Genomic DNA, 24,227 nt, shown 5'->3' with positions numbered 1-24,227 from the left:
AGGAGGGAGGAAAAGAGGTCTGTGCAAAGACTAATGATGACAGTGTCATGAGCCAAGATTATAGGTAAGCCAATTTTGTGCAACTGGTGTCAATTAAGATGAAGAGGAAGAGTAGGAAAAGAAAGAGACACCTAAGCAACTTGGATATCAGAGAAGGCTTTCTGGAATAAGGTACCCCTAATCTGAGCATTGAGGAGCACCTAGGATTGATTCAGATGAAGGAGGCATAAAAAGGCTTTTCAGGAAAAGTCAACATGCAAATATAAAAGGCCAGAAAGTTTGGGCTTGGGTTGTTAAGGATAAGTGCTGAGCAGAATGGGAAATAGGCTAAGGAACTGTCCCTATAATAGAAAAGTCTAAGGAACTATGCAGATCCAACAACCTCAAACACATGGGTGGGGTGGGGCCTAGAAAAGTGACTGGGTCAGTGCCCTCCATTCCCTAGGTATGAAGCCTTTCTCAATCTGTCTGGCCAGCAAGACTCTATCAAAGCAACAATGCCCTGGGAGATCTGAAAAGAGGTGGAGCCAGACACACAATGCAAAAACATCTTTTATCACATCCCAATGCTCTGAGCCTCTGGCTATATGCAGAGTGATGCTGGGCTGGTTGATTCTGTGCCAGTCCTGAAAGCTGAGATAGGAACACAGAAGTGCCTTCAAGAGGTGGAGAGAGGACCTTACAAATCAGCACCATGGACAGAGGCCTTGACTATTCATTTCTTCTCAGGGCTCAGGTCAAGCCAGGAACACCCAGCTGGAATCTTTGGCAGACAAATCCGTGGGCTCCAGGAGCTCAAGGACAGGGAAATCCAAAATCAGGAGATCATCAGTCCTGATTTGGCCTGATTGGATGACCTCATGATTGCTTTTGCCTCTTCCCTGGTCTTCCTGCCTACAGCCTCACACCTTCCTAACTTCCATTCCAGCCTCACAGTGCTACCAGAACAATCTTTCTATGTCTTGAATCTGATCATGACTCTGTCTTTTTAGAAACCCTTCATTGATATCCCTATCCTGGCATTCAAGGCCCTTCATGACTTCCGCTGCCCATATGTCTATTATCAGTCTCTTCTCTTCCTAACACCTTTGCTCCTAACAAAGCTTTCCCTCCTACTTCTCTGATGAACCCCTCTAATCCCCCAAGTGCTAAATATTGGAGGATCCACAAAGCTCAGTCTTTGGAATTTTTCTTCTATTTCCACTCATCCCATTAGTCATCTTATCCAATCCCATGACTTTAAATACATCTCTAGCCTAGACTTCTACCCTAGACTTCAGATTCATATATCTATCTACTTGATAGCCCCACTTGGGTAACCAATAGATATCTCAGATTTATGTCTCTAACAAAATTGTTGGGAGGAGGGATATGGAATAATATCCTCTGAATTGAGAAGGAACTTCAAGATTGAAAAACACAGCAGGCAACTCCATAAAGTGCAATAATGAAATTTACTGTGGGTAACTTACATACAGGCAGGACTGGGCAGACTATGATCCAGAGGCATGTGTAGCGGTGCTGCACACCAGACTGCGGAAGGGGTACAGGAGGATTAAAAGAGGACAAAGCTAGGGGCTTCCCTGGTGGCGCAGTGGTTGAGAGTCTGCCTGCCAATGCAGGGGACACGGGTTCGTGCCCCGGTCCGGGAAGATCCCACATGCCGCGGAGCAGCTGGGCCTATGAGCCATGGCCACTGAGCCTGCACGTCTGGAGTCTGTGCTCCGCAACGGAAGAGGCCACAATAGTGAGAGGCCAGCGTACCGCAAAAAAAAAAAAAAAAAAAAAAAAAAGAGACCAAAGCTAAAAGTAAAACCTGACTACCAAGTGAGAAGCACGTCAACACCAGATGGAACTGGGTGTTTTTCCTCTCCCCCAGGGGTCTCATGACCATTAACCATCTGCGTCAGCAAAAAGCATTCTTCCAGTTTTCATATGAAAGAGGCAAGGGTAAAAGTTGATAGAGAACTTATCTGGCTTGGGCGCATTCCTTGTGAGTAAATTAAAGCTCAGTCATGCAGAAAGGGGAGGGGGTAGGACTTCAGGTGTAAGATGAAGCTGACAAAATGGAGTCAGTGTGGTTCAGCCACACAAAACCCTTGGTCTCATCCTCCTACCAGCTTCCCCATCTCAGTAATCAGCAGTTCTGTTGTCCAGTTGCCCAGGCCTTAACTTCTCTCTTTCTTTCTTTCATATCCTATATCCATTTCATCAGGAAATTCAGTCAGCTCTGCCTTCAAAAATGTTTCCATAAACCAACCACTTCTCACCACTTGGTCTAAATCACCATCACCTCTGTATTATTGCAGTAGCCTCTAAACTGATTTTCTGCTTCTGCTCTTTTGCCTTTCATTCTGTTCTGAACATGGCAGCCAAAGTGATCCTATTAAAACATTAAGGGGGATCATATGATCCCTCATATCAAAATCCTCTAATAGCTCCCTAACTCACTTAGAATGAAATCCATTATCTCTTTGCATTAATCATTCTGCTCCAGCCATACCAGTATCCTCAGTGTTCCTCAAACGTGCAAACATGCTCCCACCTTGGAGCTAGTCTTAGAATCAAATGTTGTAAATCTTCTAACTTTGTTCTTCTTTCTCAAAGTTTTTTTTACTATTATAAGTTTTTGGCATTTTTATATATATTTTAGTATCAGCGTGTCAATTTTTATCCAAAAAAAAAATCCTGCTGGTTTTTTGCTTAAGGCTGCATTGAATCTATAGATCAATTTAGGAATAACTGACATCATAACAATATTGTCTTCCAATCCATGAACATGGTACATGTCTTCATTTATTTAGGTCTTACTTTAGTCTCTCAGCAATATTTTGTAGTTTTAGTGTACCGATGTTACACATAATTTGCTAAACTTATCCATAAATATTTCATGTTTTTAAGTCATTGTAAATGGTACTTTAAAATTTTTATTTTCCAGTTGTTCATTTCTAGTATATAAAAATACAATTAACTTTTGCACATTGACCTTTTATCTTGTGACTTTGCTAAACTAATATATTAGTTCTAATAGCTATTTTGTAGATTCCTTAGGATTTTTTATTTACAGTACATGATCATATCATCTGATCTGTAAATAAAGACAGTTTACTTCTTCATATCTAACTATGTGCCTTTTTTTTGGCTATGGCAATGAATAGGACCTCAGTACAATGTTGAACAGAAATAGTGAGAGCAGACGTCCTTGTTTTGTTCCTAATCTAAGAGTAAAAGTATTCTCTTTCAGCATTACGTATGATATTAGCTGTAGGATTTTCATAGTTGCTTTTTATCACATTCTACTCTTAATTTTCTTAGAGCTTTTCTTATAAATAGTTGGTGAATGTTAACAATGCTCTTGTTTTTGCATGTATTGTGATAAATTTTGTTTTTCTCCTTTATTTTATAACATGGTGATTTTCAAACGTTAAACTAATCCTGCATTTCTAAGATGAACCCAACTTAAGTCATGATATATGCTTTTTATTTGTAGTTGGTTACAGTTTGGTAACAATTGTTAAATGTTTTTTGTACCTATTTTCATAAGAGAAAATTAGTAATTTTCTTTGTAATATCTTTGTTTGGTTTTAATATCAGGATAATATTCATCTCAAAAAATAAATTGGAGAAATTTCCTTCTTCCCATGTTTTTTAATGAGTTTGTGTTGAATTAGTATTATTTCTTCCTCAGCTGTTTAATAAAACTTACCAGAGAAGCTATTTAATCCCGGATTTTCTTCTCCTTTATTATTTTTGGGGGGAAGTGGGGAGAGATTTTAATTATAAATTTAATTTCTTTAATAGATGTAAGGCTATTCAATACAGATTTTTTTTCTCTAGTAAGTTTTGGCAGTTTGTACTTTTCAAGGGATTTGTCCATTTCATCTAAGTTGTCCGATTTATTGGCATAAAGTTTTTCAAACTATTACCTTATTATCCTTTTCACATCTAAAGGATATGTAGTGATGTTCTCTCTTCTATTTCTGTTATTGATAATTCACATCTTCTCTCTTTTCTCTTAATCAGTCTGACTAGAGATATACCAGTTTTATTGATATTTTCAAAGAGCCCAGCTTTGGTTTAATTTTTTTCTATTGTCTGTTTTCTACTTAATTGATTTCCACTCATATCTTTATTATTTCCTTCCTTCTGCAGTTGGCCCTTGAACAACGTTAGTTTGAACTGCATGGACCCACTTACAAGTGGATATTTTTCAATAGTAAATACCACAGATCTACATGGTTGGCTGAATCTGTGGATGCAGAGAAACCATGGGTTCAGAGGGCCACTCTAAGTTATACACAGATTAACCCTCACATTGTTCAAGGGTCAACCATATTTGTTTTTAACTTAATTTGCTCCTTTTTTTCCTATTATGTTTTTGTTTGTTTGTTTGTTTCAGTATGCGGACCTCTCACTGTTGTGGCCTCTCCCGTTGTGGAGCACAGGCTCCGGACACGCAGGCTCCGGACGCGCAGGCTCAGGGGCCATGGTTCACGGGCCCAGCTGCTCCACGGCATGTGGGATCTTCCCGGATCGGGGCACGAACCCGTGTCTCCTGCATCGGCAGGTGGACTCTCAACCACTGCGCCACCAGGGAAGCCCCCTATTATGTTTTTTAAAATTATTTCTTACACTTTTATTTTTTAAGGAAAACCTTTTATTTATTTATTTACTTTTGGCTGCATTGGGTCTTCATTGCTATGCTCAAGCTTTCTATAGTTGCAGAGAGCAGGGACTGCTCTTTGTTGCAGTGCACAGGCTTCTCATTGTGGTGGCTTCTCTTGTTGCAGAGCGCAGGCTCTAGGCACAGGGGCTTCAGTAGCTGTGGCACGTGGGCTCAGTAGTTGTGGCTAGCAGGCTCCAGAGTTCAGGCTCAGTGGTTGTGGTGCAGGGGCTTAGTTGCTCCACGGTATGTGGGATCTTCCTGGACCAGGGCTCGAACTCATGACCCCTGCATTGGCAGGCAGATTCTTAGCCACTGCGCCATCAGGGAAGTCTCTCTTATTATGTTAAGGTAAACTTTTATATAATTACTTTTCAACCTTTGTTTCTTTCTAATGCAAGAATTTTAAATTACAGATTTCATTTTAAGTAATTTTAGTCACTACCCTCAAATTTTGATGTCCTTTTTTTTTTCCTGCCTTCTTTTGGATACAGGGGGTTTTGTTTGTTTATTTGTTTGTTTTACTATTTTGTTTACACCATTGGCTTATCAGTCATGCATCTTTTATTTTCTCTAAGGTTTAAAATATGCATCTGTAACTTATCACACTCTACCTTCAAACAATATTATACCACTTCACACATATTGAAGGAAATAATAATATGCTTCCATTTCTCCTTCCTATCCTTTTTTGTCATACATTTTACTTCTACATATGTGATAAATACCACAGTACCTTGTTATTATTTTGCATTAAATAGTTAATTTAATTTTTTTTAAACTGAGATGAAAGGACTCTGTATTTAACATTCCCTGTGCTTGCCATTTCTTTGTATAGATCCAAATTTTCATCTGGTATCACCTTACTTCAGCTTGCAGAATTTCCTTTAGCATTTCTTTTAGTGCAAAGTAGTTTGTGTAAATTCTCTCAGCTTTTGTTTGTCTAAAAATGTCTTTATTTTCATTTGATTTTGAAGAGCATTTTAACCAGTGTATAATTCTAGTTTGATCTCTCTGTCTCTCTTCTCTCTCTCTCTCTCTCCCTCACCTCTTTTTTTTTTTTTTTTTGTGGTACGCGGGCCTCTCACTGTTGTGGCCTCTCCTGTTGCAGAGCACAGGCTCCGGACACGCAGGCTCAGCAGCCATGGCTCAGGGCCCAGCCGCTCTGCGGCATATGGGATCTTCCCGGACCGGGGCACGAACCCATGTCCCCTGCATCGGCAGGCGGACTCTCAACCACTGCGCCACCAGGGAAGCCCTCTCTCTCACCTCTTTAAAGACATATTCCATTGTGTTTTGCCTTGCATTGTTCCTAGTGAGAAATCAGTGATGATTCTTTTTTTATTTCCCTGTATATAATACATATCTTCTTTTCAGTCTGCCTCTAATATTTCCTACTTATCACTAATTTTTTAGTAAATTGGTTATGATGTGCTTTGGTATGTTTTTTTTGAATGTGCTTATCCTTTTAGGGTTTGTTGAGTTTCTTGGGTCTGTTGTTTATAGTCTTCAAATTTGGAAAAATAGGGCTATTATTTCTTCAAATGTTTTTCACCCCTACCCTTCCTGGGACCCCAGTTACAAATATGTTAGATTACTTGTAGTGCTCATAGGTACTGAGGCTCTATTCATTTTTTTAAGTCTTTTTTCTTTCTGTGCTACCGTTTGGATATTTTCTATTGCTGTGTTTTCAAATTCACTGATATTTTCTTCTTCAGTATCTAATCTGCTATAAAGACATACAATGTATTCTTTAGTTCAGATACTGTACTTTTAAACTCTTGAGGTTCCATTTGGTAACTTCAAATTCTTTCTTCATTATGCTCATGTTTCCATTCAAATCTCTTAATGTATATTTAGAATTGTTGCTTCAAAGTCTATGTCTGCTAATTCCATCATCTCTGTCATTTCTGGATCTATTTCTATGAATTAAGATTTCTTCTGGTTATGGATCATATTTTCCTGCTTCTTTTTTTTTTTTTTTTCTTCTTTTTGCGGTATGCGGGCCTCTCACTGTTGTGGCCTCTCCCGTTGCGGAGCACAGGCTCCGGATGCGCAGGCCCAGCGGCCATGGCTCACGGGCCCAGCCGCTCCGCGGCATATGGGATCCTCCCAGACCGGGGCACGAACCCGTATCCCCTGCATCGGCAGGCGGACTCTTAACCACTGCGCCACCAGGGAGGCCCTTTCCTGCTTCTTTTCATGTCTAATCATTTTATTGGATGTCGGACATTGTAAATGTTTCATTGTTGAGAGTCTGAAGTTTGTTTCCTTTCTTTAAAGAATGTGGAAGTGTGTTTTGTTTGGGCAGGCAATTAAGTTACTTGTGGATCAGTTCCATCCTTTTTCAAGCTTTATTAAGGTAGCTCTAGAGTAGTCTTTAAGGCTACTTTAGCCCTACTATTATGATTCTTTTGAGGTTTCTACTGAATGTCCCTGGTTCAACAAGTTCTCTCCACTCTATACAGATGGAACGTGAATGTCTCCCAGCCCAGTCTGAATTCTGGAAAGTATAACTCCCCAGTAGTTTTTACCCACACTCATGGAGTTTCATCCTGTGCATGCACAATTTAGCATTTAGACAAAGACTCAAGTGAGACCCTCTATGCATATTTCTTGAGCTCATTTCTGAGTAGCTGCTTCCTCTCTGGTACTCTTACCCTGCAAATTCTAATGTGTCAGCCTTTCCAAACTCCAACATCCCTCTCATCAACACAAAAATACCCCTGCGGTCTACTTGGGTTTTCTCTCCCTGCTCTGCCAGAAAGTGCCTCAGGCATAAAGCTAGGGTGATCATCAGAATCATCTTATTTGTTTTCCTTCTCTCAAGGCTCATAGTCCTGTGCTAACAGTTGTCCAATGACTGAAAAGTTGTTTCATATATTTGTCCAGTTTTCTAGTTATTTATGCAGGACAGAAAGTCCAGTACAACTTAATCATGTTCAGAAGCTAAAATCCCTCTCCCTTGGGTCTTTTTATTCAAATTTCACTTCAAAAGTTGTAATCACTCCTACAATACTCTCTGTCCTCCTTTCTTGCTTCATTTTTCTCCTTAGTACTCATCATCCAACACTGTATATATTTACCATCTTATTTATGAATTCTTCCCTTTCATTAGAATGTAGGTTCCATGCAGGCAAGGATATCTGTATATTTTGTTCCCTGTTATAGCTCTAGCACAAAGATTAGGGCTTAGAATACATTAAGTGCTCAATAAATATACGATGGATAGATGGATGGATGGATGAAAGATTACCTCTTTTCAAAATCTTTCCCTAATGCCATCCCTACCCATTCTGCATCTTGTATCATGGTGCTGATCACATCTTTATTGTTCATGTGTCTGTTTCTCTCTGTTTCTCTCTCTGTCTCTGTCTCTCTCTCTCTCTCTCTCTCTCACACACACACACACACACACACACACACATGCACACACACACACCCCAGAAGTTCTTACACAACAGGAGTGTGATCATGTCTATCTGTGTGTCCCCATCTCCCTACACAGGGCTGGACACAGGAGAGTTATCATTTGTGTTGAATGGAAATTGTCCCCATCCAAGAGGTACAGTTGTGCAGGAAACCAGCAGAGGGCAGCACGAGGTCATGCATGACTATTGTCTTCTAGAGCCAGTCTTCTCAGGTAAGTAGGGACTGGTCTCAGATGGAGATGGACTGTAGTCTCAGGCTGACTTAGACACACAGATCTAGTGCTATTCCCTCAGTAAAGGACTCAGGAGGGCCCAGGCAGCCTCTCCTGGTTACCCCCACCCCTTGCTGATTCAGCATCTCCTGCCATTTACGCCTTCATCCACACCCAGCATTGATGGAGGGAGTGCACGTACACACACAGCCCTTCCTCAATTATAAGAGCCTTCCCTTCACCACCTTCTCTCCCAGCCTGTGCTGTTTAAGTTCCCTGCTCCAAATAGGATTTCTCAGAGGTCTGTTTCCTGGCCTCCCTGTCCACTCAATGCACTTAGCAATTCCCTTGAAGTCCTTTAATGCCCACCATTTAAATTTAATCCTACCACAGGCACTACCAGGAGGTGAGCATTGTTAGTTCCAATTTACAGATGAGAAAACAGACTCAGAGAGGAAAAGGAACTCACCTAAGATCACACAGTTTAGTGGGTGAAGAGGCTGAGACTCAACACCAGACTGTACTGGTCCAGGGCTCCTTCTGGTCCAGCTGCAACCCCCCCTCCAGCCCAAGCCCCCAGGGAAGAGGGCAGGAGCAGGTGTTCTGGAGGTCATAGTGTACGTGCTTTCCTCCCGGGATTATTGTTCTCATCCTAAAATAAACCCAGTCGCTCCAGACTTTCTTTTTTTTCCCTCCCAATATAAACCCTGGGGACCTCTGCCTGCTTCCTGGGAACTCTTACAGAACAGAGCTTGGATATTACTGGTGTATTCCAGGGCCAGACACGGGGCTTCGCACATGGTAGGGGCTTCCTTAAGGCAGGATTGTCGGATGGATGGATGGATGGATGGAGTCACCAAGATGAAGGACAATGCCTGGAAACTCTATTTAGAGTCTCCTCTGCTCTTCCAATAATTTAATTCAGCAAACAGTCCCTGAGGTCCCTCCAACACTGGACCCTGTTCTGGGTGCTAAGACACCGTCAGTATATGGGGAAACTGAGGCTTGCAGCAACAAAAGCTTGCAGCAACTCGGAGGAGACTGTGCCTGGAATAGAAGAAGAGACCCGGCGGGGGCAGCCCTCACCCCTGCCCACAATAATGCTGGGAACCAGTGTTGCTTCCTGCTGCCTGGGACCCACCGGGAGAAAAACCATTGTTTAGCTTGGAGCTTGGCCCCTTTCCTACCACCCAATCCTTCCCTTTCCCATTGTCTTTAGCCCTCTCATCAGGGTACAGGAAGCAGCTGCCGACACAGCAGCAAAAAGAATGGGGAAGGGGCTGGGGGGAGCAGATGAGGCCATCCCAGGAGAGGTAAGACGCTTCAGCTGGTTGTCCCTTCCTAGATGAGCTGCAGACAAAGGCCCAGGCAGCAGACTCCGCCAGTATGGAGCTGGGCACCAGGTGCAGAACTCAGGCTTCAGAGGCTCAGATCCAGATTCAAGCCCCAGTATCTGCCACTGATGTGCTGTGTGTCCCTGGGCAAGCCTCTTACAATCTCTGAGCATCAATTTTCTTCTCAGTTAGAGCAAGGATAAGTTGCTTGCCTAGTGAGGATTAGCTTATTGCAGTCACAATTAACACAAAAATGCCTAATACCTGAGTGTTTTTAAATGTTCATTTCTGTTCCTTCCCCCCACTTTAACCATAGAAAAACACCAAGAAAGACGATGGCAAAGGGTGTTATTGTAGCAGATGGAAGCAGCGCTTTCTATTAGGTAAATGAAGATGTATTACCACAACTGGGTCATCATCAAAATCACACTTAATAAATCTGTAATAAATCACATTTAATAATTAATAATCACATTAATGGAACAGGTACATTTATTGAGCAGTTACTATGAGTCAGGCACATTACTTCTTCACAGTTATGCTGTGAGTTAGGTATTGTCAGGGCCAGCTTCATGGGTATGTGACCAGTGCAGTTGCACAGAACCCGTAACTCAGAAGTTTGCCCCACAATTGGGGTTTAATGCTCTGTGGTCGCCATCTTGAAATTCTTAATCATTTTATTTTTGAATTTCTGGTTTGAAAGTGAAGTCTGATGGAACATGGAGCATACACTGGGGACTTGGAAGCTCCACTCATACATAGTCCTGCCTCTCCTAACCTCCCTCTCCCCGTCCCCAGGAGGGGTTCTAAGCTGCCTGTCCCCCTGCCCCGCCTCATCCTAGACAGGGGCCTGCGTGCAGGCACAAAGAGGGCTGGGTTGGCGGTGCATGCCAAGTCTAAGGAAGGCCCCCCCCCGCCCCGTGAGGGTCCCTATGCCCAAGGGAGCACGACGTTAACTAGTGAGCAATAAACAGCAGGATGTGCTGAGCAAGAAATCATGAGAGAACGGAAAAAAGCTTTTTTCCTGATTTTTGAACAAGGGGCCTTGCATTTTCTTTTGCACTGGGCCCCACAAATTATATGGCTGGTCCTGGGTACTCTTATTACCACCATTTCACAAAAGTGGAGGCTCAAAGAGGCTCAGCCACTTGTCCAAGGTCACACAGCTGCCAAGTGGCAGAGTTCAGATGTGGACTTCGATCCCAGAGAAGAGAGGATTCTTAAAGCTCTTAAAGCTCTTAAAGAGCTTCAGCCCAGGAATCAGAAGTCCTGGATCCCATTTCTGATCATGGCCCTAGGCAGGTTTGCCCCCACTCTCTGCCTCAGTTTTCCCAAGTGAAGGTGCTCTGTAGAGTCTTCTAAGATAGCACAGCATCTCAAGAGGCTTTGTCACTCACACAGGATGGAATTCTGAGCCCAGGGAAGTCATCCTTGCTCACTCTCCCCACAGAGCTGCTAGGAGGATTCAGCAGGCATCACCCACCCTACATGACACTTCACAGCATATAAACACTTTCATGCTGCTCCCTCCCCCAAAAAGCACAGAGCAGAAGGCTGGGCAGGGAATATTCTTATTCTCATTTTACTGACAGGAAAGTTGGAGTACCAGAGCTGCAAAGTGACTTATGGAAGATCACATTGCGTTTCAGGCAAGTTTTGAATGGGTAACAGGCCTCCCTAGGCACAAGATCATAATATGAACATCCCCAAATGAAAACATGGGTTACAATCTTGAGGAGTCCTGGTGTAGGAGGGCACCATGGGCTCCTCAGTGCAGGAGCCCTTGCTCTGAGACGGTTGGATTACTCTAATCGTTGGCCTTGAGGGTCCCAGGTATGAGGGAGGAGGCTAGGGAGGTACCAAGAGCTCCTGAGAGAAAAAAACATCTGGCCATCAGTTTTCAAAGGATGACTCCGCATCTCATGGGATATTTACCCAACACAGAAGGGTGTATTATCTATAGACCAATAGACAAACAGGCAGACAGAGGGACTGAATGGTAGATCCAGCAGAAGCATCCCATTAGCTCTCAACTACCCTCCTCCAGCCTCCCCACCCATGACCAGTCCATTGCATGAAAGGGCAGGGCCTGGCTGACCAGATGTCATTGTAACTAGGTGATACATCGTTGGCTCCACCTTACTCCCTTGGGTTCCTCAGTCCCTGGTTCCCTTGGTGAACATGCAACATCTACAGCACAGGAGGGCCATGGGAAGGGCCATCCTGGGTCAGTCACCCCTTTTGCCTGTGTCTTCTTATGAATACAGGGTTTGTTTGTGAAATGGTTCTTGAAGTCAAGACCTTTTCTTGTCCATCCCTAGACCTTCAGGGAGGTGCTACTGCAGAGTTTTCCAATAAAACTTTCTATAATGATGGAAATGTACTGTTCTGTGCTGCCCAATAGCCACTAGCCACATATGGTTGTGGAGCACAGTGGCCAGTGAGACTGGGGAACTAATTTAAACTTTTAATTTAATTTTAGTTAAGCTAAATGTAAATTTAAATTGCCATATGTGGCTAATGACTACTTATTATATTGGGCAGTGCAGCTCTAGAAACAAAAGGAGACAAAAAAAAAACCCAAAATAACTGCCCATGTTTGGGGGCTTCAAAAGCACTTTCACATGCATCTTCTCATTTGTCTGTCCTGTGAAATAGATATTAATCCTCATTTTGCAGAGAGGAAAACTGAAACTTAGAATTTATATGGCTTCCATGCAGACAGTTAGCAAATATTCAAAGCATGATTTCGTTGCAGATCTCTTGATTCCAAAACTCCACTCATACCTCTGTATAACTCTGCCCACTCATGTAGGCATCACATATATATTGGATCATCTACCTCTGGTCTAGACACATAAAGATAAATAAGAGACAGACCCAGACTTTGGGTGGGTCCCTAGACAAAGACAGTGTGATTGACACAATAAGAATGTGGGTATAAAAATTACTTTAAGCAACTTTTTTCCAAGTAGTTCAAAGCACTTTGCTTTAAATACCATCTACATCTGATGACTTTCAGATTTACATTTCAGGCCCCAACCTCTGCTGAGAACTCCAAATAGATATACCAAACGGTCCATCTGAATACTGAATTGACTTCTCAAGTTTGCCCCAAATCTGTTCTTTCCCATCTCAGTAAACAGCAATTCCTTTCTTCCAGTTGTTCCACCCTAAGACCCTGGAGTCATCTATTACTCCTCTTTTTTTGCTCACCTTCTGTGTAAACCATCAGCAAATATTGTTAGCTCTGTGGTCAAGAAGCATCCAAAATGCTCACCATCTCCACAACTGCCATCATCTTTATTTGTCCCTCACTGTTCCCTGATTCTCTTTTCCACACAGTGGCTTAGATCTTTCAAAAATCTAAGCCAGAGCTTAAAGCACCAAGGGTTTTCCAAAGTCCTCACAGTGGTCCATAAGGCCCTACAAGATCTGCCCCTGGGGCTTCCCTGGTGGCGCAGTGGTTGAGAATCTGCCTACCAATGCAGAGGACACAGGTTCGAGCCCTGGTCTGGGAAGATCCCACATGCCACGGAGCAACTAGGCCCATGAGCCACAATTACTGAGCCTGCGCGTCTGGAGCCTGTGCTCCGCAACAAGAGAGACCGCGACAGTGAGAGGCCCGCACATTGCAATGAAGAGTGGCCCCCACTTGCTGCAACTAGAGAAAGCTGAAGAGTGGCCCCCACTTGCCACAACTAGAGAAAGCCCTCGCACAGAAACGAAGACCCAACACAGACATAAATAAATAAATAAAATTAGAAAAAAAAAAAAAAGATCTGCCCCTGATGCTTGTCTGACCTTATTTTCTACCGCTCTCCTCTTGCTCTTCAGGTCCAGCCACAGCAGGTCTTCCAGGCCACTCCTTCCTCTTGGCCACTTGCACAACTCACTCCCTCACTGCCTCCCAATCTCTAACCAAAGGTCCCCTTATCACAGAGGCACTCCCCGTCCCCTTATCATGTTTCAGTTTTCCTCATACTATTTATTATCTCCTGACATTTTATATGTTATTGCTGTCCTCCCACTCGAGTATAAGCTGCAGGAATAGAGTTGGCAGATAAAACACAGGACACCCTGTTAAAAGTAATTTCAGGTAAAATAGAATTAACTTTTAAAACTATGAAGATGTCCCAGACGTTGCATGGGATATACTTATACCAAAAAAATATTCGTTGTTTACCTGAAATTCAAACGTTACTGAGTGTCCTGTATTTTTATTTGCTAAATTGGGCAACCCTATGCAGGAAGGCAGGGATAGTGGTTATCTTGTTTATTGTTCTATCCTCAGCGGTAGAACTGCTCCTGACATATGGTAATCTCTCAATAAATATTTACGCAATGAAAGAATGAACATGTTCAACCGGGTCATTAATCTGTAACACGGCTAAACCTTTAATAAACAGCATGAGAGTCAGAGGGTTGGAGCCTCTAGGCTGGGTTAGTCACAACTTGGGGGGCCCGGGCGGCTGATGAACTTCCCAAGCAGGTCGAGCAGCTGGATGCTTTGCCTGGCCCATCCCTGCTCCTCAAGAAACAAAACTCTGGGCTTCCCTGGTGGCGCAGTGGTTGAGAGTCCGCCTGCCGATGCAGGGGACACGGGCTGGTGCCCCGGTCAGGAAAGATCCCACATGCCGCGGAGCGGCTGGGCCCGTGAGCCATGGCCGCTGAGCCTGCGCGTCCGGAGCCTGTGCTCCGCAACGGGAGGGGCCACAACAGTGAGAGGCCCGCGTACCGCAAAAAAAAAAAAAGAAAAAGAAAAAGAAAGAAAATAAAAGAAACAAAACTTGTCCTTGTCAGCTGAGCTACAGGTCCCAGACCCTCCTGGGGGCGGGGCCTCCTCGACTGGCAGGTGGGACCTGCCCTCGCTGGAGCCTGCATCCTTTTAACACCCCGCCTCCCCACCGCCTCCTCGCAAGACGTCACCAGACGGGCGGCCAATGGGAGCGCGCCTTACTGGCAGGCGGTGTCGGCGGTTGCTGCCAAAGGGAAGTGAGTTGGGGCTGGAGCTATGGCCCGCGTCTGGAGCCCGCGGCCGCCGCCGCCGCCGCCGCCGCCAGCGAGTCGGGAGCAGGTGCGGCCGCAGCCGGAGCGGGGGCCGGAGTCGCGGCTGGAGTGGAGGCGGCGCGTGTGAGTTGCCGAGAGTCGCCCGTGCCGGAACACCTCGAACTCTGGGTGGGAGCGCTTCAGGTGGGCTGAGCCGCCGTCGCCCCTCCTCACCGCGCCCCCAGGCCCAGACAGCAGGGCTGGGGTCTCCCCGGGCGCGGGACTGGCTCCTCTCAGGCCAAGCCCTCCAGGCTGGGCTCTGGGTCTTCCTCGGCCTCTGGCTTCCTTCAAACTCAGGCCGGAGGACGGTGATCATCTCAAACTCGGGCATTTTCTCTGTCGGGGTGGTAGCGGCTGGGAGCCCCCTCCTGCTGCCAGCTAGGGAGGGAACAGCGCCTTCCCATCGTCTCGCTCTGCATCTCTCCCTCTCCTCCCATTGAAGAACAAGTTTCTTTTTTTCTCTCCATTGGAAATTCTACCCCGGAAGTCCAAAGCACCCATCTGTGTCCTTCCCCAGCTCCTGGAGCACCCTTAGAAATACTATATACTGACCAGGTCTGAGAGTCTCTTGACTTGACTTTTTATTTTCTTTGGGAGACAAAGGTTCCCCCCTCCTCCACGTCCAACACCCCCTTCGGTAACTGACAGTGCATGCCTAGGACTTTATCCATTTGGATCACCAGCTCCCTGGCCATCTTTAGGTGACTTCCCCCACCCATCTGAGTTACAGTTTCCTCTGGGCTCCAATCTCCAGCCCCCAGCGGATCTGGTCAGTCCCACTCCTGGGTGGGACTGACCAGAGGGGCTCTGGCCCAGGATTCCTCACCCTGGAAGGCGGCTCCAAGGCCTCGAGAGAATTGGGCGTCGGGTACGAACCTGGCAGCTCAGGAGTGGGTGCTCCACTTACCCCACACAAGAAGATGAAAAAGCGCAAAGAGCTCAATGCACTGATCGGCTTGGCTGGGGACAGCCGGAGAAAGAAGCCCAAGAAAGGCTCAGGCCACCGCCTGCTTCTCACCGAGCCTCCTGACTCAGACTCTGAGTCCAGCTCAGAGGAGGAAGAGGAATTTGGTGTAGCTGGAAATCGCTCTCGCTTTGTCAAGTGAGTAATGCAGTACTCAGGGGTGGGATGGGGAAAAGGCATCTCCTTGCACTACCAAGGAGGCAAATCAAAGGGAAGGAGAAGGGAGTTCTTAGGGAGAAAAAAGTGTGTCGACCTTGGAAGGCACAGAGGGAGGAAGAATGTTAGGGAGAAGATGAGTTCAGTTTCTGAATGAAGGATAAATTAGAGACCTATCTCTGAGTATGCAAAGAAGAGCTCTGAATCTAGGGTGGAAGGGTGGACTTGGGGAACGTGCTAAGAGCCCAGAGAGACCAAGGTGGGAGTAGCAAAGAAGCTAAGAATAGGGAACTAAGAACAGAGAAATTTGGGGGACTAGACCTTTTGTTAAGTATAGGAGAGACAGGGACCTTAGGACTGCAGGTTTTTTTGTTAGGTTGGTTGGATTTTTTTGGTTGTTGTTTTTGTGGGGGGGTTGTTGTTGAGGGTTTTTTTGTTTCTGTTTTTTTTGCACTCTTGATGGGTCTGAATCTTGGTGATGGGGGAATATGGTGAGGGACATTCTGTTAAAAGCATGAGCCTTGAGAGAAATGACGGGTGGGAAACAAAAAGAAGAAGCCGGTTTTCTCAAACCACTTTTAGATGGTGCAGCCACTAGACAAATCCAGTAGTGAGTACAAAGACATTGCGAATTGGGGGTTACGGTAGGAAACGGCTGAAGGGAACCTTGAAGGTGCCCTTGGACTCTCTTAAGGAGCACGTTAAAAGAAGAATATGCTGCTGAGGTTGTGGAAGCAAGAGCTAGGCAGAAGGTTGGGATGCTAAAAGAAAAGAGATTGAATCCTTTGAGGTTTGTTTGTTTAGAATGTCTGTGTCCTTTTATGTTAAAGGAAGAGATTGGTTTCTTTGCCACGTGAGGTAGTTCAGGGTAATCCTGGGTTTGAGCTGTGAATATCTGATGAAGTGGAATAGTTAACTGGAATAGTTATCCTGTTGGGTTAGTTTAGACCTTGAGTGCTGGTTGAAATTTGGTGTGAAATCTAACCCCTTTCTATGTTTCCCTTCCTTCTGAGCCAGTAAGCTGGAGTGTACCAGGTGTCCATTTAAACCTACTGTCTACTTTTTTTCATTCCATTTGGAGTAAAACTCACTCAAAAGTTTATAAAGTTTCAGTAAACTGAAACGAGGTCCTCTGGCGTGAGTATGTATTTAAGAGAGAGACATAGATAAGTGAATTACAGTACAGTGATGGAATGGCAGAGAAGCTCTGGTCTTTACACTTCCCTAACCTGAGCCAGTTTCCAAAGAAACTGATGATGACTTGATGATGGCAGTGAGCTGCAGTGCCCGCAGGTGCTTCCTGTAGCTCACAGGAACTCCCTCTGTTTCATGTGCAGTTTGAAACCTTCGTCCCCTATAGATGAACTCTTTATAGGTCCTATTATTTAGACATATTCAACCTGCTGTTCAGATTTAAGTGTGTTACCCCTGTGTTCCCTGGTGAATTAACTGGTATTCATTAGAGATTATAATTGCATGGCAAAACGTGCTATTTTGAATAAAGCTGTATTCAAATCTTTTTTGTACTCCTGGTTGAATTTGTTCTTATGATCAGGGGAGACTATTTACGATGCTGCAAGATCTGTTATCCCCTCTGTGCTTTTGTCATCCTTGCCGCCTGTGTCGTGGCCTGCGTTGGCTTGGTGTGGATGCAAGTTGCTCTGAAGGAGGACCTGGATGCCCTCAAGGAAAAATTTAGAACAAGTAAGTGGTCACCCTTTTCAGAGTATAATTTTGGACTCTTCTTCCAGGTTCTAGGACAAAGTGAACCACACTGAATTAAGACTTTTGCTCACTCTGATGAAGCAATTATATGTTCCTGTCAGCATTTTTAAACTCTTTCTTAGCTGTCAGCTTGAATGCAGTAACAGTTACTCATTTTTAAATCCACAAACCAAAAACAGTGCTTATGCACCACTAGGACAAATAGCATCTGAAATAATGGTATTGCAGTCAACACTTACAGTGCAGAAGGCAAGGGCTAAGATCCAGAAGTGTAGAATCTTGGTTAATCTCCACCTGTTACCACTTCATATTCCCCAACTATAAAGTGGCAATAGCAACACTAGGCTGTTTCCTTCCTCCTCACAGGGACACTTGAGAAAGCATGTGGGAGTGTCTGTCAGACAGTTTCCTCCTTAAGAAAAACCTATAGAAACATAGGACTGAGCAGTAATAATGATAGCCAGCATGTATGGAGTGCTTACTGTATGCCAAGTCAGAAATAAATATTTGTCTCATGAGTGTTTTAAAGTTTAAGAAACTTTAAGTTGAAGAGTTTTATATATTCAAAATTGTCAAGTTGTATTTTGCACATCCAAAGTTCTTTTTCTGAAAGGTGTGTTTGCATGGTAGCTTCAACCTGTTTTAACCTAAAGATCTTCCTTTAGCAATACTGAGATCTTTAGTTCTAGGTTGCAAGGGTTAATTTTCTAAAGCTAGTAAAGTTATACCCAAAAGATGCTTTACTCAGTCTTTGTTTTAACTAACAATTAGTGCATAGCTACAATTACAACCTGAATTTTATTATAAATAATAAAATTAATTTTTAAAAAATTTCTAAGCTAAGGAAGCAGTTTCAGGTTAATCAAAAATACCCTAACTTTAGCAGCTTTAACACACCAGGAAACTGACCACCAGGCTTTCTCAAGGTCATAAAGAAATCTGGCCCCAGAACTAGAATTAAGAGTTGTTTCCTTACTTCCTCTCTTAAGCCATAGGAGATCACAACCTCCTAGCTTTCCTTCACCCCAGCTTCTCTTTGCTGCCCGCAGTTAGTTAAGTTCCAAACCTGACCTAGGGACAGCTAATCCTTAGTGAGTATGTTAATGACGTTCCTAGTGGTTGCTTGAAAAAAATATATTGAGGGGCTTCCCTGGTGGCGCAGTGGTTGAGAGTCCGCCTGCTGATGCAGGGGACGCGGGTTCGTGCCCCGGTCCGGGAAGATCCCACATGCCGCGGAGCAGCTGGGCCTGTGAGCCGTGGCCACTGAGCCTGCGCATCCGGAGCCTGTGCCCCACAACAGGAGAGGTCACAAAAAAAAATATATATATAGATAGATAGATAGATAGATAGATAGATAGATAGATACTAACTTTGGTTTTCTTCTGAGCTTCTGATTCAGGGAATGGGATAGGGTAGGCCACAGTTCTCTGCCAGGATCATCCTGACCTATATGTTTTATCAATTGGTGGGATCAGACTACAGTGTAAGAATGAGATTTGTATTCTAGTTATTTTCCCTCCTGAATGCTGTCCTTAGCAGTATTACAAGGTGTTTTTAAGGCCAGTGTTTTCTTGGTAAGTAGTAATCATAACTTGGAAATGAGGTTCTGAGAAGCAGTGTTTAACTATAAATAATCACTGACGACACTTGTCTGTGCCATCATCTCTCCGTAACTAGTTGGGCCTCCTCCATTTGTACTACAGCTTGTTTTGGTTACATATAGGAGTTATTTATTTATACATTTCAAAACATTGCTCACTTCTGCCTTCCAGGGATTCATTTCTCTGATTGCTCTGTGCCTGTGTTTTCAGGACACCAGTGTAATTTGTACCTTAGCTGAGCTTTTCATTTTCAGGAAATTTCTTTGTTTAGAAATGCATATTTGAAGTGTATACATGTAATAGACCTGACATTCAATCAGGCAACAAATATTTATTGAGCACATGTTAATACAAATATTTATTGAGCACATGTTAATACCTGGAAATACTCTATTCAGGAGATGCCAGGAGTTGTACCCTGGACTGTGAGACCTGCTTTCTATCACTGAGCAGCCTTCCCCTGGGACCCTGACTGCATTTGTCAGCCAGTTGAATGAAGCAGATTCAGAATTGTCAGTCCAGCTGCTCTGTGGGCTTTGGTTTGCTGCAATAGATACGCCAGCACCTATACTGTCGAAAGCAGGACTTCCTGAGGGAGGATGGGGTAGGGCCTGGGGCATAAATCAGTCCGCAGGCTGAACCATTGTGGACTACTTGGCAAGAGTTTTTTTGTGAAAACCATTTTCTTGGCTAAATGAGGTTAATCTTGTTAAACTTAAATAATCTTCCTTTGAATTATGCTTCTACTTTCAATATATTTCAATAAGTTTATTTTTATTTCTTGTTTTTCAAGAGGACAGTGGAAGTAAGACCACCTGCTGACCTGGTTTAAATACCTTTTTGAAAAATTCAGAGCCCCTTGTCCTTTATCTCATTATCTTCCAAGACACTTGTGAGGAAAGGAGGCAGGATTGCTGAAATATCTGGAACAGAAAGCAAAGCAGATAGGCTTGGTATTTTTCCCTTGAGGCCAAGGAGTAACTTGATCCTTAAGCTTGAAGTGCTGGCTGGGCTGAAACTCTCAGCTCAGTATTCTTCTTCTAGAACCAGGTACTCCAGAAGACCTCCACAGTTGTTATAAAGAAAATTCTATTCCCAAGCAATCTTCCCTATCGCTCAAGGCTAAAGTGAGGGGAAAGAATTTGGAAGAAAAACACAGTATTGATAAATCAGACATCTTCATTGCTGGTCATACAGGGAGAGTAGCAGTTTGGTCATTCAGTGCAGAACTTAAAAATGGTCTTGTTAGGCTATAAGCATCTGTGACAGCTGAAGTATACTAGAAAGAGTATTGGTCTTAGAAGCACAAGGTTTGACTGTTGAATCCTGACTTGCTCATTACTAGCTATGAAACATAGGCAAGTCACTTATTCTTTCTGAGCCTCATTTTCCCATCCATAATATGTAAAGATGTATTTGTGCTATGAAAGCACTTTGGGCATTCCTCTGTCATAACACCTGTCACATTGTATAGTAATTCTGGGGCGACGCCTTGCTCCCCACTAGACTGAGAGCTTCAGGGTCTTTTGTATGCACTAGTGCCAAGTACAGGGCCAGGCACACAGTAGGGACTCGATCACAAGATGAGTAATTACATAAAAGTTATTGTAAATTATAAAGATGTATAATTATAAAGTATTGTTATTGGCATTCTATGTTGTATCTAAAGGGTATAGGCAAAAATCTCCATTTCCTGATCTTAAAGATCAGGAAAAGGGCTAAGTAAGTTCTTCTGAGTATTACTATACTAAATTTTAAATAAGTTGCTTTCCATGTTGAAAGAACATGAATTAGTAATCATAAGTTGTTTGTTTACTACACTTCATTCCATTTATGTAATCAGAGTGCCTTTACTTGTCTTATCTCTCCTAAAAAACCCCAAATCAGATCATGAATATAATCCCCTCTTAGCTTATACAATGCTCAGGATCCAGAGTGTTTTCAGGGCTTGGCAGACTCACATGTTTATTAGTTAATAATTTTAATCCAAGTTATTTATGTGTTTGTCTTACTTCCTCCTCTACTTAATTCATATAGATTACAGGAAAAAAAGAGACTCTCCCCCAGCCTTAGGATGTTTTACCAACAGAGAATGGCAGACGTGTGTGGGATAAGTTTTTCTTTATAACCTAACTGAATATATGAAATTCAGTTGGGTGCTATAAGGGCTACATTAATTTCGACTGACTGGTAAAATATTCCTACCACATGAGATGAATGTATTCCTGCAAACTGTGTGTAAATCAAATGTTACATTAAAAGCACATAGCCAAGTCTACTATTTTTTAAAGAAATCCTTCAGCACATATTTTTGAAAAGTGAATAAAAATATCTAATTTCTTTTAATAATTCTGAATTTTCAGGTAGTGGGTTTGCTTACAGTGAGGATACCACCACCACCCCCTGATTTTTGTGGGGATTTTTTTGTTGTTGAATTTATTTATTTGTTGAGTTTTCTTTGTTTAACTTAATAGGATAATATTAACTCCATTTCATACCATACAGTCATTTCACTGGACAGGCATTTGCATGCTTCTGTGTACCTGGGACTGCGCTGGGCCCAGGAATACAGGACCCAATAAGACCTGTCCTCAGACAGCTCTCTGTCAGTCTGATGGAGGGGACAGACAAGTAAATAAGTATAGCACAGTGTGTTCAGTGCTCAGTAGAGTTTGGAGTGGTAAAGAGGTAACGGTGGTCCAAGGTGGGGGCCAGCTCTTTGTGCTGAATCTTGAAAGGAATTAACTAGGCTAAGGTGGCAGAAATGAAGAAGGGGCAAGCCAAGGGCATCTAGGCAGAGAGAATAGTGTGTGCAGTCACTGAGGCTTAAAGAGGTTGGTGTGTCAGGAAAATCAGCTTGGCTAGAAAGTAGATTGAAGTGGTAGCTAAAGTGATGAGAAATATGGTTGGGAGGTAAGCAAAGGCCAGATTTATTCAGTCTCTAATACTTACTGAGTGCCTGAAATGTGCCAGGTATATTCTAAATGCCAACTATACAGAAATGAACAAAAAAAGTCTGGGAACTTACATTTTAGTAAATTATTTTTTATCTGTCCATTATGCCAGTTTTTGGTTTTAAGGAAAGCATACGATAACTAATCAGGCAGTCTGTGGCTTTAAAAGAAAGACATAGGTTTTATTCTGGAGGACCAACCACTATCAATCAGTATTTTATTTTCCATGAAAAGGAAAGAATACTCTAAAGAAAGAAGAGAAAGCACTCTTTCAGGCCTCTACCTTCAGGCTGGCAAATCTCTAAACCATCCATGAGATGTTGTTTCCCAAAAGAAAGGCCAAATAATACCCTATACTTCACCTAACATTTTCCTTTATCTTCTGTTTCACTTTGAGCTTTTGGGTTGATTTAAGAAAACACTATTTGCTGTTTATGAAAAAGATTTAAAATCTTCACTCTCATAACAGTACTTGAAAGGTGGTAAGAATCTATCTTGCGTTTGACCAATTTGAGATAGAAAAAAAATAGATTTAAACATTTAGAGATATAACTTAGGCTGTCACCTTGAACATTAATGGAGTAAGGTTTATAAATCTTCATTGACCAGTCAGAAAGCTTCTTAATTGAGCAGGTCAGTACTTAACATTTATTTATCACGTATTGTATGCCTGGCCAGCTGTGTGTAGTGCTTTACAGCCATTCTTTCACTTAAAATATACTTCACAGGATGGTTAGAATTATCACTGTATTACAGATGAAGAAACTAAGCTCAAAAAATTTGAGTAGTTTGCTCAGAATCACAGTTAGTAAGTTACAGAGTTGAAATTCAAATGTAACTCTTTCTGCTGATGTTGTTTGTTATCATTCTTAGCCACCTGACTTTAAAAAGTTGTATTGCCAGTAGTGAAATCGCCCCAGTTAAATGGAGCTTTAGCGTTAAAGATATACATTTACGTAAATAAAAGAACAGTGGAGTTGATAGATGTGAATTGTCATTATCCTCCCAGAATTAACTTTCATTAATCTATCTTCTTTCCTGCCGTATGATCATTTTTTCATCTTGGAGCCATGAGGGAACTTTATGGCTATTTATCATTGTTCTTATTTTTGCTTTTAGTGGAATCTAATCAGAAAAGCTCATTCCAAGAAATTCCCAAACTTAACGAAGAACTACTCAGCAAACAAAAACAACTTGAGAAGATTGAATCTGGAGAGCTGGGATTGAACAAAGTCTGGATAAACATCACAGAAATGAATAAGCAGGTAGCAAAAGTGTGATTCTATTTCTGTGTAAGCTATGAATATTTCATTTTGCCTGTTTAGTATGTATCTGTAAGTATAGGGAACTCACTTCAGATTGTTTTACTTTTTGAAATGGTGCTTTGCATACTGTGATCCCAACACATTAAAGTCAGGTAAAATAGGTAATAATTATGCATCTACCCAATATTTAAAATGTTAACCCTTTCTGCAAAGGAACAGAGTTTTACCAAGTTAGAGGAAGTTAGAAATTCTTGAATCAACTTTTCCTAAGGAACAATGTAGGTATTAAATTTAAGAACAGTGTCGTCTAACGCCCAAGAAAATTGGATAACTTGTTTTTATTAGATAGTGAGAGCTTATCTTGTTTAATATAGTTTACAGACTTACAGCCTTGCGGTGTAGTGCTATATGCTGTACTAAAAACTTAGCAGCAGCTAATGATAAGTATTATTCTAGAATAGCATTGGAGGAGATGGCAGAGTTGGTTAAATACCTTGACCAGGCAAGCAGGACTAGAGCCAAAACTTTTCCAGTCCCTAAATTGGCCAGATCTCACATTCATTCCGAAAGAGGGACTCTGCCAGAGGAAAAGAGCATATTCAGAAGATGTTGATGCAGCATTGTCAGGATTCAGCAGTCAAACCTTGTGCTTATATGAATAAGGTGCTGCAGTTGCCACTTGGTAACTATAGCCCCTGTTCTCAGTTTCTGTGGCTTAGTTAAGAAAGACATGTGCATCGAGAAGAAAACTCAAGTGCCAAGTGAATAGTACACCCACAAAGTGCTTAAAGCTAGTTTTCCCTGTCATCCCTGTCGTGGCTAAGAGGATATTCTCTTCTCAGAGTGGAGTCACAAAGTTCAGAATCAGCCAGG

General features: G+C 42.8%; 1 protein-coding gene across 4 annotated transcripts in view; it reads left to right on the top strand.

Annotated features, from left to right (window-relative positions):
* The first annotated feature begins 14,621 nt into the window (after positions 1 to 14,621).
* Positions 14,622 to 24,227, top strand: part of EFCAB14 (EF-hand calcium binding domain 14) — a 37,541-nt gene continuing 27,935 nt past the window's right edge. For all 4 annotated transcript variants that reach the window (XM_060089766.1, XM_060089765.1, XM_060089764.1 and 1 more), the window contains exons 1-3: positions 14,622 to 15,791; positions 17,365 to 17,513; positions 23,209 to 23,354. In XM_060089766.1, the coding sequence (XP_059945749.1) occupies positions 15,610 to 15,791; positions 17,365 to 17,513; positions 23,209 to 23,354 (477 nt within the window). In that variant the 5' untranslated portion in view covers positions 14,622 to 15,609. The remainder of the gene's footprint in view (positions 15,792 to 17,364; positions 17,514 to 23,208; positions 23,355 to 24,227) is intronic.

The sequence above is a fragment of the Mesoplodon densirostris genome, chromosome 2 (genome assembly GCF_025265405.1).
Source record: "Mesoplodon densirostris isolate mMesDen1 chromosome 2, mMesDen1 primary haplotype, whole genome shotgun sequence".
Lineage (NCBI taxonomy): Eukaryota > Metazoa > Chordata > Mammalia > Artiodactyla > Ziphiidae > Mesoplodon > Mesoplodon densirostris.
Note: the sequence above shows the minus strand (reverse complement) of the source record. Positions and strands in the feature narration are given on the sequence as shown.